The sequence below is a fragment of the Vanellus vanellus genome (assembly GCF_965231255.1).
Source record: "Vanellus vanellus genome assembly, chromosome: 2".
Taxonomy (NCBI): domain Eukaryota; kingdom Metazoa; phylum Chordata; class Aves; order Charadriiformes; family Charadriidae; genus Vanellus; species Vanellus vanellus.
This window is the reverse complement of record NC_138906.1, coordinates 17,284,447-17,302,466: the sequence shown is the minus strand read 5'-3', so window position 1 is coordinate 17,302,466 and position 18,020 is coordinate 17,284,447. Positions and strand designations below refer to the sequence as shown.

The 18,020-nt window shown below is 36.4% G+C and overlaps 1 protein-coding gene across 1 annotated transcript in view; it reads right to left on the bottom strand.

Annotated features, from left to right (window-relative positions):
* The window catches only part of ZNF438 (zinc finger protein 438), a 55,065-nt gene that overhangs the window by 18,988 nt on the left and 18,057 nt on the right, over positions 1 to 18,020 (bottom strand). Inside the window, exon 5 of the mRNA XM_082479221.1 lies at positions 402 to 458. Coding sequence (XP_082335347.1) covers positions 402 to 429 — 28 coding nt within the window. The 5' untranslated portion in view covers positions 430 to 458. The remainder of the gene's footprint in view (positions 1 to 401; positions 459 to 18,020) is intronic.

Genomic DNA, 18,020 nt, shown 5'->3' with positions numbered 1-18,020 from the left:
TGCTACTCTTGTAGCATAACTTGCAGGTAGATTTGACCCCCAATGATATGGGGGTCAAATATGACAATGATTTTCAAATATATGAGCATTAAAAAATTGTAATAAACCCTGAATACTTAATTCCGCTGAATCAAACAAGAAACAGATTTATATATTTCAAGTTTCAACTACAGGTGGTAACAGCAATGAGCAATGTCCTAAAGAAGAAAACAATCTTAGCTATTGTAATTGTTTGAAGTGATAAATGCTGCAGTGTAATGGTTTCCTCTTTTTAAAGATCATATTAGAATAGAATGGTAGACAGAAGTTATACAATGATTTATTAATGATGATGATATTTCTTCCACATTTTGAGTCACAAGCTTCTAATTTCTCAAAAAAGTACAGAAAGTATACTATACCTGCAGAAAAAGTTAAAGGATTCTGCATTATGTCCTTTAATAGTTAGGACAACGTTCCTGGAAAGAAGAAATATAGATACTTAGAAGTTCTGATAAATTTTCATGAACTTAGAAAAAAAAAATAGGACAATGGCAATAGTTTTCCAAAATTATATTTCAGAATGGATCCCAGTATGCCCATAACCTCATGCAAAACACCACCAGAGTTTTAAACCAAGTGTTTCTCTGGATCACAAACACCCTTATATGTAATCTCCATATCTCAACACTGGGTACAACTAACTTCAGCTTCTTGTAATTGAAAACCTCCGTTAAAGCCAGAAAAGAGGACACATCATGAATTCCAAGGTAACAATGCATTCTGAAAAATCACAAACAATGCAGGGTTAAGGAACCATTTTCCTTCAAACATCTGACTGCATGGACACCATATAACTGACTGACAAGCAGAATCTTCCATGGATGCTACAATGAAGACATTAGCTTGCATTTGTGAAGCAAACACTGCCACCTCTCCTGAATTTCACGTTGGTACTTACCACAAAATTTGATGCTTAATGTTTCCATAAAATAGCACTACATCAAGTGGCCACCCAGTAACTTAAAGAGTGGGCTATTTCTTTCTGGTGCAGTGTGTTGCTTAAGCTTTGGTCAAGCATGACTCAACAGTCAAGTAAGAAACACACAGTACAACACAATGACAATATAAAATTGTGTTATGATCCACTTAGATTTTCTTTATCATAAAACGGTCAAGCTTTTGGAATGATCGCGTAACACTTTGGTTTGGCTGAACACCACTAACACTTTACGAGTCACACAAGGTATAAAACTCTCGTTCTCCTGATGCAGTTGGAGGCTTGGGGATAGTAATAGATAAGTCCATTGACCGATACAGATGGAAGTCCAACTACTTGGGGGTTTACTTAGATCTAGGTTTTCATGCCAGTCCATATCTATAGTATTTCCCATAAGCAGAGCCAGCTGTGGAGATGTGGAGTTTGCGTACTTTCCTGGCCAATTTAACAGCTGGTAGAATCTTACATAAAGAATATTCCAGACATGCACTCAAGAGTCCCTTTCTGAGCACATGAAGTACCAAAAGACTGGTTTTGGATAAATGTAAAAATAGTTAGGACAAATTCTGACACAACTATCAAACACAAAAATAAGCCTCGAATATATTTCTTTACCATCGTGCAATTGACTCTCAAAAAGCAATGGAGAGATTGTAGGAAGGAGATCGTTCTGTAAAGCATGAAAGAGGCAAAACCAATTCCATTTCCAGGAAGTTCAATACTAAAGCATAAAAGAAAATTGAGCGTGGCTGCTATGAGGAGACCTCTCAGACAGCAGACAGGTGCTGTGCTGAGCCATATGTAATAAGCAGCTCTTGTATGTCAACCAGCACCTCCTGGTACAGGCTTGCAGACGTGCACCAGCAGATCCCAGGCTGCCTCAAAGAGCCTCTGTCCGTGGTACTTAAGCTGTCAACCTCTGGTCTGTCAGACCCACTACACAAACATATGTCGGCTCATCTAAATGTAGTTTCACATCGTGGTAACATATAGACAACTCCCTCTTAATCTACAAGCCTGGAACAGGCCACACTGATGTAATTTTGGAATGGCAAAAGACTTCTAGGAACCAGCGTGGATTTTCAACTTGTCATCCACAGTGTAAGACATCCTTCTGCTCAGTAAGATCCTTTTGCAGAAGTTCTTCTTCCACTTTAGGATTTCCAATACTTGAAAAAACATACTGAAGTAGTTACAGCAACACATATTGTAAAAAACAATGTAAGAAATGATATTCAAATGAAGGTTCTCAAAATTATTATTCTGAGGTCACATTTTCATAAGTTTTCACGGTCCCTTCCAGTTGTAGGGAGCGTTAAATAATTTAAAAAGGTGCCTCACTTATGGTTACTACTTCCTCTTAAGAATTCTAGCACATAAACCAGACTTCTGGATACAGATCAGTAATTCTTAGAATATCATGTGGAAACACAAGCTCCACATCTTCTTCCAAGCATTCACATACCCTTAATGCTAGGCCAGAAGATTGGCCCATACAAATTTTGTACAAGCACATCCGACTTGAATTCAACCTTAACTGCAGTAAGATAATGGTCTTGATCTAGAAAATCCAGTGCTTATTTTACAGACTAGTACGTTGATCAGCTACCATCAATAAAAGTATTTAAAAATTCTCAAATTAACTTTTCATCTTCTAGCCATTCATGAATTATTTTTTTGCTGTTACACCAAAGAACCTTTTACTGCCCTGTACTTTTGCAGATATTTAATTAAGTAATCTTCCTTTTGGGAAAAACTGAAAAGCTCAAGATTTTGGAGTCACGGCAAGCTGCTACTTCTCGTCCGTTCAAATTTTTCTGTCCATTGTTACATGTATGATTGTAATAAAGCATTTTTTTCTTTGAATACAAATACCATTTACAAAGCAAACCACATAACTTTGTCTGAGTGTCCTGTCTGCACTTTACACTATTTTCAAATTTATCAACAGCGTCTTTTTGATCACTGCCTAGCGCTAGTCTTGGAACCAGTCCCACCACAACTTTACTACAAGTATAGTGATTCATCTTCCTTTCTCACTTAAAGTTTGTGACATCTTTCAGCCAATTTGTAACATATTTAATAGATACTTAATATCTGCATATATGTGGTGCAAGTCCTAAACATAAACTGCAGTGTTACAAAAAAGTTCTGAAATTCTGAATCAATGCACAATACAGAAGTTAAAGGATAACACCTATACAGCTACCTATATACCTGCCCTCATAAGAATTTTTTTTTTCATTTGACTATAAATCTGGCTTGGCATGACTGCTTTCCATAAAAAAAAACACGTTTATGTTCAAAAAAGAGCCAACCTTAGAAATAAAATAAACTAAATTTTTTTACCTGTTTTACACTCTTATGTCCAGAACAAATTTGAGGTTGGACACCACTAAAAACTAAGGATGTCCCATTGTTTTTGTCGAATACTGAGGAGGCAAACATGCTTAGTCTTCCTTGGTTACATTTGAGTCCAATACTGGTTCTTTCCAAATAGAGAATATTATATTGATTATTTCTATCTGGCATTTTTTTCCACATGATTGCCTATCCCAAAGATAAAACTTAAAATTATATATAATCTTAAAATCTGTTTTGCTCATTTTGTATCTCTACCATAGGACAATAAATAAAATCACTCAAGAGGCAGTACTCCAGAACTCAAAATAGTTCTCTTGAAATCTGCTCCTGACTGGTCAGAGATGAAAAGAAATCTATCACAGGAATTTCAAGTGAAGTGGAGTTGAAGTTGGACAGAATTAAAAAGTAAAATTTATCTTCATGCCACAAAATAAGCTCTATCATGCCTATACTACTCCTTACGTTACCACAGAATGAAAGGATAAATGAATGAATAAATGAATTTTCAACAAGAAAAAGTAAAACTATCAAATAAACTGGAAAAAAACTACACTGTAAATTGGTCTTTAACAATCAGAGGAAGTAGAGCATATACATGTAATAATTTAAAAGCAATTTTCACAGAAAGATACCCACAGGTCTTTTATATGATACTGGTGTCCTGATAGACAGACTGAATGTGAATATCAGGTGAACCCAATTAACCTAATTTGATGCTTGTCCATACCAAGACATTTATTTTAGATGTTACATAAAATCTTTTAGGATACTACACAGAAAACGATAAATAGGCTGTAAAGGTTATGACATTAATTTTACTGTCATTCTCGTGCTTTAAGCAGGCATCAAAACTAAAAATCTCATCCTCTGGGAAGGAAGAGCTATCTGAAAGTAATTATAGTACTCATTATCATAACAGTATTAAACTAAACCACTATGACCCTAACTGAATTTATTTTTGGTATCTTTTGTTAAAAGAACAAAGCTTCCCAATGACGACTGCACTTTCTAATGCAATGAACATTAGTTTAGGTACAGGAAGAAAGCATTAAATCAAATCTTCTAATTTTATATTAAGCTTAATTATGAATTTTAATTTAAAACTAGGCATGTAAAGAAGTGTTACTTAAATATTATTATGTAATTTCATTTCAGAAGGAAAACATTCGGCTAAAGAGAAAAATTAAATACTTAGTACAGTTTAGAAAAGACATTCTCCTAACAGAAGCCCACAAAATGACAATTTACATTTCAAAAGTAATTTTATTCACTTCATTTTTCACACCTGTTCTTCCACATACTGTGCCATCTTGTAAATGACAGTGCCATGCAACTATTATTTCCCCAAATTTTGAAACTTTTTAACAGAAACCAAGTTCTTCAAAAAGCATGAATGAATCATATCAGCATAACTTCCACGAAAGTTAGCAAAATCTGTTGGTATTTAAAGGCCAAGTTAGACTTGAAATAAACGATTAAAACATTGAAGCTATGCAAAAATTACAGAGGAAGGTAAAAATTCCAGACAAAGATTGACTAGCATAACACACAAAAGCATTTGTTCAAGCAAGTGTATTTGCCAAAAGCCTGCAGTGCTCAGCTACTTTATAAAAATCAAGCACAAGGCATTAAGCTAATTTGTTTAAAAAATAATAAAAAAAAAATCCAAAACCCCAAACCCCAATAATCAAGGAATAGCTGATTTGCATTTCTGAAAACCTGCAAAAATATTCTGCCTTTCACTATATAAACCTTCAGTTGCAGAAGTCCAATTTATCCCTATTCAAAATTTTCTATTTTAAATCACATTTTCACAGTAGGATTTCATCCTACATCGGTAGATCCTCATCCTCCTATTCTATATCCAAAGAGATATGCATGCAGTCACAAACAGCAGCTTTCTTACAAGAGAAATTACACACTGCTTATACTTCCATACTTAGGTAATTAATCAGGGAGAAATGTGTGTCCATGGCAGAATTCTTTTTGGCTGAGCCCATTAGGTGACTTCAACAGGCAGCCAAAAAGAAACAGAAGCCTTATTGCAACTGGTCACTCTTCCCAGTACAAACCCAGCAGAATCTAAAAACCAGCCTATTTTTAAATGTTTGGTCATCCTATGTAATGGGGCCGTCCGAGCACATTTCCTGAACTTCAAGCCTTACACACACTGAATGCCACAGTGGCAATCCTGGACAAAAATTCTTCCCTTCATACTCTGTTAGGCGACGTATAGAATGGTTGGCTGGCACGCCTACACTACGCCCATCTGTCAGAGTGGAACTGTGCCTACACGACAGGTTCTATGCTACTTTCAATAATGTGATGCTGATAATAAAAGCTCATTTATGAAACAACATAGGGCAACTTCAACGTTTGGCTTAAAATAAAAAGCAAATGAAAAGTGATTGCTTTTCTTGAGGAGATAAATCATTTGGAATCAACTTCTAAGGTTTTTCAATTGTATGAATAAAGACTAGCACATACACTGCAAGAAATGAGGATATTCCACACATTTTTTCACTATTGCAGCCCAGCATACAGTAATTTTTATTTTACAACTACAACTATCTCCAAGAGAGCAAATTCAAGGACCTGAGAAAAAAACAAAAACACAAACGTATAAAATATAAGTTTCGCAAAAGGATGCCTGGGAGAAGAGAAGGCTCAAGAAGGAGCAATATTGATTCTTCATTTTATGAAATAAATGTGTATTAAATAAATTGTAGTTGAACAGTTTTTATGACTGCAAATAACCAACTTTGAGAAAACAAATCGATTCTGAAAAACTAAAAAAGAGTGAGGAACAGCACAATTGCTATTATGCCTAATATTAGACAATTCACAGTATGCCAAAAAATCACATCTTTTTCTCCAAATTTCCAATTTAAAATGACAGATTGTCTTTTTATGTTTCCCTTAGTAAATACCTTCTCAGTAGTTCTGCAGTTCATGGCATTCAAAGGAGTCCTGCATAAGTTCCACATCTGTATTAGACATCTTTGCCATTCTTGTGTATTAAAAAGTCAAAGCTTCTGATTTTAAAATACAGCCTTGGATCTTAATGTTGTGAAAGTAACTGTGAAATGATAAATCAGTACAAATTGCTACATTTTATTCTCGGTTCTGAGGGCAGCTTGAAACAATATTTCTGGAAAATACAAACTACTCATTTCATTTTTATAAGACACTACATGAAATGTCTGTTGTCAATAGTTCTTATAAATTCAAATTAATTTAGTATTTGTAAAAATCAAGGAACAGGAACATCTAGCACTCTTACTTGGCGATGACTACTCTAGAATTTACTTTAAAATTCAAACTACGCAATTCCTTCTACTCCTGCTCCCCCCTCCCCCTGTTATCCTCATCCTAAACTAAGCATTAATTTATTGCTTGGGTCCAAACGGCTAAGTTTTGCCAGGATTCTCAACAACGCAGTTTCATAAGACAGAATCTATATTGCTAAGAGAGTTGAAAGATATATGTAATGTCACTCATAGTGGAATTGCAGTACACCATTATGGTTTTCAGTTTGCAATGCCTGATTAAATTGTGAGACTTTTTGACTTTGCTGTTGTTCATAACTGATGACTGTTTTGGTCTAATAAGGACAGAATACATGATTTATCTTTCACTATGTATCTGCTGCAGTACATTAGCTTTCTTCTTGGATAAACAATATCACAAATACTAAACAGCAATTTTGTTGCAATTATAATAAAACTGACACAGCATTAGACAAACATCTGCAATTGTGCACACAGGTACTCTCGTAATCATTCAGGTTGGCAGGGACCATGCTAGGTCATCCTGTCCAACCTTCCCGCTTAAAGCGGGGTCAACACTGAGCTGAGGGCTTTGTCCAGATGGGTCTTGAAAACCTCCAACCCCAACAAATGCCTTTTCTGAAATCAAATTATATTTACCACTTGACAACAAAGGATAGCCTGAAAATCACAGTAACATTGGTCTATGTACATAGGACAGACTGTTCCAGCAATTCCTGCTGCAATGCTCTTACCACACTTCAGAATTAGCTAAAGAGGACTCAAAAAAAACCTTCCTGGATTTCATGCTATGCTGAAGGATTAAAGAGAATTTGACTGAGTGGCAGAGAACAAAGATATTTGATAATAAATACCATATATACTTCTTATTTACTTGCTCTTAGACTACAGATAAAATTATTTCAAAGAGCAGAACGAGGTTAATGTATGACAAAGGTACCAACCAAAATAAAGATGACTAAAGGAAAGACTAAAAAAAAAAAAAAAAAAACATTACTTGTACTTGTACTTTACTTGCTTCTTTTTATCTTCCTCAACTTTGACATTTGAGGAATAAGCTATAACTGGCACTGTAATGACAATTTTCCAATTAAAATGAAGTTTCAGGATTCTGTTAATTATCAATTTAGACTACAGAAATAATCAGCCAGGACTGCAATGCTGAAATGAGAGCAAGCGTTCTGTTTTCCTTATTTGGTAGTCCTTACATATTTTAGAGATATTCGATACCTCAGAACTTACTCACACATAGTCAAAACGTATTTGAATGTCTCAGATAACACAGCCCTAAGAATTCCATTAATAATTTAAGGATTAAGACAAGAGTACGACACATTCACTTGCACCATCTGACTGACTTTAGTTTGAAACATGGCACTAAAGTCTTTGCAGAATCACATCTGGCCCTTAAGTTATGGAAGGGCTAAACAAGAAACAATCAATCCCTAATCACTTCTACTTCGACTATGGTATTTTGAGTTATTTGGACACTAACCTGAATCCCTCAGGGGACAAAAATAAGATAAAATTTACTGTGTCATTCAGAACAATTTTGTCAAGGGTTTTTGCTATTTTTAACAACATGTCCAGAGTTTATTATGTTCTGCTTAGAAGAAAGGTAACCAACAGCTGACAACAAGCAAAAAAACGTTCTAAACTTTGCAAGGTGAATTGCCTTTGCAATTCTCACTCAAAGAATGGAATTATTTCTGACCTTACGGGTGCAAACTTGAGCATAGTACTAAATTTTGCCATGGTACTAAACAAGTGAGCATCATCTATGGTTTGTGGGGTTTGGGTTTTTTTTGTTGTTTTTTGTTTGTTTGTTTGTTTTTTAATAAGAATTTCCATTACAGAGTTCCTTAAAAAGTCAGCTAGACAGCTGTCAGTCAGAAAGCTACATTCTGACATTTCTAATGTTTGTGCAGCCATATCCTCCATACAAAAAATACACTACATTTTAAAAAGTAACTTGAATGTGTCTTATTCAAAGACTCAAGGAAAACAAGCATTCAAGAACTGGGGAAAAAAGTTATAAGAAATAAAAGGCGCTTACTACTACATGCTGCAAAGTACAAAGCGAGAAGGCAAAGCTATGACTGTGCCTGATGAAGCAATAAATGAGCTAGGCAAAGATGCTATGGATTTCCAGGATGTTAAAATTCAAATTGCCTATCAATGACTTCTACAAGAAAGTCCCCCCTGAAAAGGGCTTGCCTGTAACACACACATTTCTAAGGCAGAAGTTAAAGAAACAAAGAAAAAGGGTCTTAGTGCCAAAAAAATTAAAAAGTAACATTGCCCAATGCCTAAGACCAATCAAAGCATACTAGATCCTAAGGCCTAATTTCTCTCAACCAAAAAAGCTCTTAATAAAATTATCCACTGAAATATTTAGTTTCTTACACTGAATGAAAAGGCCTATTTTCTTCAGGCGAACTCAGCTTCCAAATTCTACAGAAGAATTCACTCGAGAATGTGTAACTGTTGTGAGGCACAGCTGGTCCTTGCAGACTGCCCCATACTGAAAAATATACCAAATAACTCATCAGATGTTGTACTATGGACTGTTTTGACTGGTTTTGTGCTACACTGATTCTGCTCCCAAACTTGCTAACCAAGACTGTGTTTCAGGGCTAAGAACCTTTTTAGCCGAGTGCCCAGTACAATTTAAGAACACATATACTTTTAAAACCAGTTATGTAAACACAATAGTTGGATTTTCTTAATGATGTTGAACATTAAAAACATTGCAGAACTATTATATCCTATGTTTCCCAAACATGATCCTACTCGCCAGAAAGGAATATATACTTAAGAGATCACACTTAAACCCCATAAAATATAATGACCGGCATGAGCAACTTAAATCCTATGACTTCCACATTTACTGCCTCCTAAGCATATAGCAAACTGTTCTACATTTCAAGAATCATCAAATATTAAGTTTACAAATTCAGACATCATCTCACTAAAACACCCTCAAAAAACTCAAGAGTTCCAAGTTTAGTGCAAATATTAAAAGGTCACATTTTATTTAAGTTCTGTGACAGTAAGTATCTTAAGTATTAAAGAATACTGCATAAATTTCATTGTTGTAAATAAAAAGAATTGCCAACACACAGCTAACTTAGTCAAAATTATCTCGCAAAATTAAGGGCAGTTCAACTTTCACAGCTGAAGAAGCAGACTACAGTTGTAGAACCCTTGTGAAAACCACAGCAAGAGAAGCCATCACCCAGCTGTGTGCTGAGCACATGCAGGGGACGCAGCATCCTCCCTCCCTGCAGAGACACCAGCAGAGAAGTTCAGCTGTTCGCCTGCATTCTTTGCTCAAGCAGTCATATCCCTCTCATTTTCTGAGAAAGGACTGTCACCGCTTCAATGGATTCTCCTGCATGGAATGCCCCAATTCCCTGCCTGGGGGATCCTGGAGGTCTGACCCAACTGACCAAGCAACCGCTGGGACTACGTGACTGATGTATCATTTATTTTAAGAACAAGCAAAACATAACAGAGTATATTTTCTAGTCAATCTGGTATAAACACATTTCAAAATACCAATCATAAAATTTAGATAGACAAAAATACTCCACAGGCTTATCTAGATTTGGTGACATTGCTTGATTGATTAGCATCCAAAAGCACCATATAAAATAGCGGCTGTTGTTCAAACTGGTATGCCACTCACCATGCAGTATACAGGACAACATTTGCAAGACAAAGTGTATATTCATATTCTATGATTTAAATGATATCTTTTTCACAGGATTTATTACTGTCTGTCCACACAATGCTACTGATGAAACACATTCTTATTACAAAAGACTTTCACACAGATAAACATGAAAAAAAGAATAAATCAAAGTCTAACCTGTCCTAGTTCACTGCCTTCACTCACTTATCTTGTGTTGTTTTCATTGTGCAAATACTCCTTGCCAATATAATTTTCATTTTTGTATCCACCACCCTGTTTGTTCTTTGAAAAACGTTAAAGGCACAGAGCTTCAAAGGCTATCGGACATACTTAATGAAGTGTCCTCAAAACACGTTCATGGAGAAAAAATGTGAAATAAACATGTCAAAATTATTCCTGGCCACTGTCCAGCAACCAGCTGTGGTGCACACACTATGCTAACCCTGGGAACATTCTTCTTTCTCTATGGGACTCCAGCTTTGCCTTCTGTTCCTAAGGATATTTGTATTCCTAATTCATTCAGTTAAATCTCAAACTAAGCAAGACCAAACTGAATTAGTACTTCAAGAGAAAAACAATTAAGCACGACCAAGCTTTTAATGCAACTAGGCTTTTGTGGTTTCACACACAGTACCTTTTCATTAATTTCCCATGAAAACCACCTGTGGGACACCTATACTGCTTTAGTCATGTCAAGTCTGAAAATTCTAACACTTAGTTCTGCTCAATTACACATTAATTAGTGTAATTAAATAACCAAACGTATTTTTTTGAATAGTGGTACTAATTCCTACATTATGGCCAAATTCAAACTTTGGTAGTCATATTCAGTGTCTCTAAATTGCAGTAGTGTTTTAACTATTTGAGACACTACTCAAGCACGCACAGAGAGAGTTAGGAAAGGCAGCGCTCGCCTGGAGTTGCAACTAGCAAGGGACGGGAAAGGCGACAGGACTACGGCAGACACACTGGCAGCAAAAGAAAGGCTAAGGAAAATGTGGGCCTAATGCTTAATGGAGAAGGGGACCAAGTGACAGAAGGCATAGAAAGGCTGCGGGAGTAACATAATCTCACCAACAGTAGGTGAAGATGCAGTTTAGTAAGAGAATACAACCAGACATATACAAATCCATAAGATCAGAAAGATGTACCCAAGAGCGCTAAGGGGGCTGATCAGTGTCACTGCCAGGATGCACTCTATCATCTTTTACAAGTCATGGGAATCTCCCTTGATGCCAAAGACTGGAAAAGGGCACATCTACACCCATCTTCAAGACAGGCAAGAAAGAGGATCTGGGCAACTACAGACCAGTCAACCTCATCTCAGTCCACAGAAAGGTTATGGAGCAAAGCCTCCTCAAAGCCATTTTCAGCCACGTGAGGGAGAGGGAGGAGGCTGGGAAGAGCCAGAAGATTTACCCAGGGGAAATCATACCCAACTAACCTAACTACTTTCTGTGATGAGATGACTAGTCCAGTGGATAAAGAGAGTGGGTGTTGTTCATCTTGACTTTATGAAGGTCTTTGACATGGTATCCCACAGTATCCGCACAACCAGATTGGCGAGATATGTATTGGGAAGTAGATAAGGTGCATGGAAAACTGGCTGGACTGTCAGGCTAAAGGGTGGCGGTGACCAGTGGTATAAAGTTCAACTGGCAACCATTTACCAGTGGTATGCCTTTGGGATTGATCCTGGGGCTAACACTGTCTAACATCTTCATAAATGACCCGGATAATGCGATAGAGTGCAATCCTAGCATGTGTGCAACTGAGATGAAATTGGGAGTTGGAGGGCAGGGCCTCTATTCAGAAGGACCCAGACAGGCTGGAGGAAAGAGCTATCAGAATCTGTGAAATTCAACACGGGTGAAGGCAAATGCAAGTGCCTTCCCATGGAGTAACCCCATGCAGCAGCACAAGGTATGGACCGACTTGTCCGTTCTGATCAGCATTAATTATGCAATCCTTCTTTGAATCTACAGTGATGGCATACTACTATCTGCCTTTTCAAGGTGCTCACATTACTTTCTAAATTTGGGTTCATTAGTCCCCCTTCTCTTCCAGCCTTCTAGAATTTCTCCACTGTGCTATGATTTGTTAAAATTCAAAATCATTAATTCATATAGCTTCTAAGCTTTTTTTTTTTTTTAGTATCTGTAGGTGTCAGTGCAGCAGATTTAAAAACATTTAGCGTTAATAGTTGCTGGTACAGCGATAATACATTCTTTCCATCACTAATGATGGAGGAGGTGAGATGTAAAAGCATAATCCAGCCTCTTTCTGAATACAGAACATAATATTTATTGAATATTTATGCCTTTTTCTGCACAGCAGAAATATATCATCCTTGCCCATTATTGGACTTCTATCATTACTAAGCTTTAAGAACACCCTCTATATTTAAGGAATTCTATTGTACTCTACTGCCCACAGATTTTTATTAATATCTTTAGCTCCTTAACCAACTGTCTCCAAGCCATGTAGTGCTTGCTATCATCAGCTCTCCATTCTTTAAACTCTATTGCTAACTTCACTCCCCTTCTTACCTTGTTTTAACCAAACAAATCATGTTTGCTAAGAGAAGAATTCTCTGGGAGTATCTAAATGAGCAAGCAATTGTCAAGTTAGTCATATTCTTATGCTCAAGTATTCCTTGCTTTTAAAGTTTGCTCTTGTTTTAAACATTAAATTGGGAGATATGTGCATGCAGACCTTGCTCTTGGCTCCTAACATGCAAAGTTAAGTCACAATTCCTAACACACATCTGCACTATTTATGCTACATGCATAAGAAAGAAAACTTGTACAGAATTAACCAGAATAATTTATTTGTTAGAAACCTGTGGTATATATGTATAAACAAGTATCCTAGAAGCTTCAGAAACTGATCAGTGGCCACTTGATTTATCAGCACAAACTCCCCATACATGCAACAGGCTGAATTCTTCTAATTTTCCTTTTTCAATACAGAACAGGTTTTAAGGAACTACTCATGTTTCTAGGATCTGAATTCCATTTATAAAAATCCTCCAACAAATTTTGTCAGTTAAAACACTGGCACAGTATCACTATTTTTCTTTTGCATTGTTAGAACTGTTAAAGTAGGCAACAGAATGTTTAATATACAAACCACAGAAAAGTCTGTAAGGTTTTGTTGTGACATCTTAAGTTTTCACAGAGGTTCTCCAGTAAACACTTGTTAAAAATGTCTTAACACACAAGGTACTAGGTCCACTATCATTTTCATTACAAAGCTGTGATGGTTTATTATTTTGCTTTATCTCAAAAAACTAGCACAAAATAGCAGAACTACACAAGCCTGGACAAAGACCACGATATCCCGTAAAGATTTAGATAAGAGTTTTAATGTGGAAAGAACATTAGTGAACATATTTCTGTAAAAACAGAAATCGGCGCTTCCGTTGCTGCAAAGCAGAAAGCCCTACATATTATTTCTATCACATTCACTTTCTCTCTGTAAAGTTCATTCGCCGTACACTAATAGTGAAATAACTTAAGGTCTGTGTTGTAAACTTTGTATTTTTTACATGCACACTGGGTGCATGCCAACAACCTGCATCTTCTTCTGCATCAAGCATTCACCCATCCAACCCAACTACTTTCTTATTAGAGCATTAGAAGGGAGGAGGGGAGAGAAAAAATAACGGTGATAACTGCCAAAGACATTTCCCACTTTTCTTCTACAGATATTTCTGATCTGTGTGAATTCACTTACTGCATGCAGGCCTCATGATCCATAGCATGTAAATGTCAGTGATCATGCTACAAGTTTGAACTGAATTAACCTTAAAAAAGAAATATGCAATGGCAATGACAAAGAGTTCGATTCAAACCCACAATCTCTTGATTAATCTAAAAAAATAGGTACTTCTGTTGATGACAGCTATCTTTAAAGATAAACAGATAACTAATTTTTACAATATTTCAGGCTACATACATACATAATTTGTAAGTATTTGCAAAACTGCAATATCTTTAACACCTACTGTATTTAAAGATGATGAAAATGACTGAAAAACAAATGCATTTTATACAGATGGAAGAATGAGATTTAAGGTACTGAAACGCAAAGTTTTGGATAGGACTTTTAACAGAAGCCTCCAATCAGTAACAAGTTTAGACAATATATGTACATTTAACAGATCATACAGAAAGCATAAAACTACTTTGTGCATCTAACCAGATGGCAAGAAGAGAACTCTTTCTAGACAGAAGAAACACATGTATAACAAAGATGCAGTGTATTCCTGTTTCCTAATCCCTTTCAATTTGTAAAATATCTTTTGAAGTTCTCTATTCTCATGACTGTTCATCTAAACCCCTACCATTAAAAAGGCTTAAAAATATAGACAGAAAAAATTCTGAGGGGTACTACATCTCAAACATCAAAAACATCACGATGCTTCATTTTCTCTTGGCACAGAAAAAAGGGCCCACATTTCTATCACTACACTTAATCCAATTTTCTTCATTAGCTAAATAGTAGTCTCTAAGTGTGGTAAACCGGGCAGTAAAACTTATCATTAGCTAAGCCTATCAGGCCTCTTTTGCTCCTCTATTTATCTATGGCGGACAAAAAAATGTTTTAACTAGTTAGTAAGAGCTGCAAATATGCTATTTCCATCAGTGAACTTGCATGCTTTCTGTAAGTGGTCAGAAATAACAGCCACCCGGGATCTTGCTTGTTATGCTACTGTAAACATCAATAAATTGCAGAAAGCAAAGGTGTTTACAGATTTTTTCCCCCCCTTCAAAAATCACTGCCTATTTTATTTAGTAAAAATCCAGTGAGTAAGTGTAAGCTGGATGCGTGCTTTGTGAACTTTGAAAAGAGATACTTTCGAAAATATATGAATCTTCCAGAAACAAAAAAAATGGAACTGCTAAATATTAGGTGTAAGTGGGAAAATTATCACCCCAGTACCCCAACCTTTTTGTTTCCTATTCCAGAACAAAACAATGCTGCCTGAAATTCATTAACAAATATAAACATGTGCACTGGTTTCAATTATTTCAGACAAACAACAAATTAGTTTTTTCTCAATAGGTAGGACTCAGAAAGCAAAAGCCTTTGTACAGTCCAATACAAAAGTCCACCAACTAGCTTACTACACTGGTAGAGATTCTCACCTAATCTGAAATTACTGTTTTCAGTGCCAAATCTTCAATGCATGGTTGCTTTTGTCAACTGAGTATTATCTAATTTTAAGCTACAGAAATCATGCCCATTTCAGGTTTAAAATGAAAGATGCCAGTTTTACCCAGCATACCTGCTTTTTCTCCTTACAAGCAGTGCTCAGACCAAGACATTCTGAGTGGGCAGTGTAACAGAAGAGAGATTTTTGTCTCAAGTAGCAACTGTACAGTCTGACAAACTGTTCTATCCCTCTTTTCTTCTTCATACACATTTTTGACGAATTAAGAAATTTGTTTCCATGAACATTTCAAGAACATTTTCAAGCTCTTACACCAAACATTTTCATTTTCAGGCAACAACAGGCAAGAGTATGTTTAATTCTTCTTTGGGTTGTAAAAATCTTATTTCTTACCAAGAACAGGAAACCATAGCTTCGCTGCCTAACTTTTCAACATTCTATCCTAGTATATGCTGCCAGTACTTTATAATAAGGCTTAAACGTTTTCAGAAGGAAAATACAGTAATGACTTAACACAGTCTTCCAAAGTTACAGGGCGATGCTAAAGAAAAAATTGGTCAGGAACGTGACCTTTGCTGTAGGAGATGGTGACTCTTTGAGAAAAGCAAATCAAGTCTAATAGCAAAATTGCAGTCCTGGACCTGAGGAAACATTTCTGCTTGTTCAGAAAGCTAGTTGGTGTGACATCTGCGAAAGGGCCACCCTGAAACATAAGGGAGCCCTGGAGAACTGGTTGATATTCAGGGTCAACCTCTCCAAAGTACAAGAACGGGCCAGCATTTTGACATGCAGCAGGTGTGGAAGAAGCCAACACAGATGAACAGAGTACTCCTATCTGAGCTCCAAGATAAAAGCAGCATACCAAAGGTAGAAGTGGAAGAAGCTAGCATGAAGAATACAGAAACATTGCCTGGGGGCATTAGCAAAGCAAAGATCACTGGGAATTGCAACTAACAAGGGATGTGGAAGGCCAAGAAAGGCTTCCATAGATACACAAGAGCAAGCTGAGGGAACCAAATACTCCTCCCTGTTCTGCACTTACAGGGCTGTGCTCATGTTTGGGTTCCCCACAGACATATCTGAGCTCAGCTGTAGAAAGAGAAAGCTAAGGTGGGAATCTTACTGCCGTCTTCACCTACCTAAAATAGGAGGGTGTATGGAAGATGAGAGCCGGCTGTCCTTCAAGCTATGCAAGAGAAGGACAGGAGGCTACAGACAAGTTGCCATGGGAGAAATCGAGATATTAGAAAAAAAAAAAAAATCACAGTGAAATTGGTCAAACACTGGTAAAGGGTGTCCAGAGGCTGTGTAGTATCCATCCATTCATCTGTGGAGATGATCAAGACAACTAAACAAGACCTTGGATAACCACACCTAACTATGGAGGTAGCGCTGTTCTGAGCTGGGTATTTGAGTGGATCACCTCCTGTGGTCCTATCCAAAAAAAATTTTTCTATGATTCCATAATGTGTACCCACAAAACCACATTACTTTGGCACGTCCTTTTTCAACTTACTAATTTTGCTTTCCAGCATATGTATCTGTTAATTAATGAACCTTTCAAAATAAATGATGATTCAAATGAACTTTGATATTACCGATTTCTAAAACCTCTTACTGTGCTACTAGAGTATCCCCACACCTTCTATCCCTTCGTTACTGGGATCTCTACTCCATGTTTCACTTTTCTCCCTAAAGCATCGATACAGAACTCTAGGAATTAAAATATGTAAATAAATTAAAGAATAAATAATAGCAAAATATGTGCATCAGGTCAGTAAGCATTACTAAACACACAGGAAGCAGAGAGATGGAATTAAAATGCAGTACATACATAGTGCAAAAAGGACTGCCATAATTTGAAGATCTTATGCACACTAAATACTTATCTAAGAATGAAGACAATTCCAATTAAAACATTAGTGTTAATATATTTACATATAAATATATATGTATGTAATGTGTATGTAAATACAAAGAATCAAAGATAAAATGTAGACCACAAAAAAGCTGATGTGCAACACAAATCTATTTTGAAGTCGATGTTGTGGAATTCTCATGTAAGTAGCCCGCCAAATCCAGTATCTCAAAAAAACATCCCGAAAGACAGTTGCGCAAAAAGCACATGTTCTGAAATTCTCCCATCAGTGGATACACGGCATCTTCTAAGCCAGGACAAATCCAAGAAAACTGGAAGAGCCAATCATTCTTTTTGTGCACCATTGGTAAATAACATAATTCTATTAAGAGTGCTAATCAACATTTTAGCAGTACTTAATACTTTGTTATAAATAGTTCAAGTCACTCAAGAAAGCCAGGGTCGTAAAAATTACCCTTAAAAATCCAGTCAAGAGGCGCTCCGTGACTAAACTTCAGTTTGTGAACATTGAAAGTGAGAAACCACTGCATTTAAAAACAAAGTGTCTGCAGTTCTACGAAATGTACTATTACACCTGATGTGTGTTAAATTTGTTTACATGTTACTTTTTATAGCCAGTTACAAACTGAGGC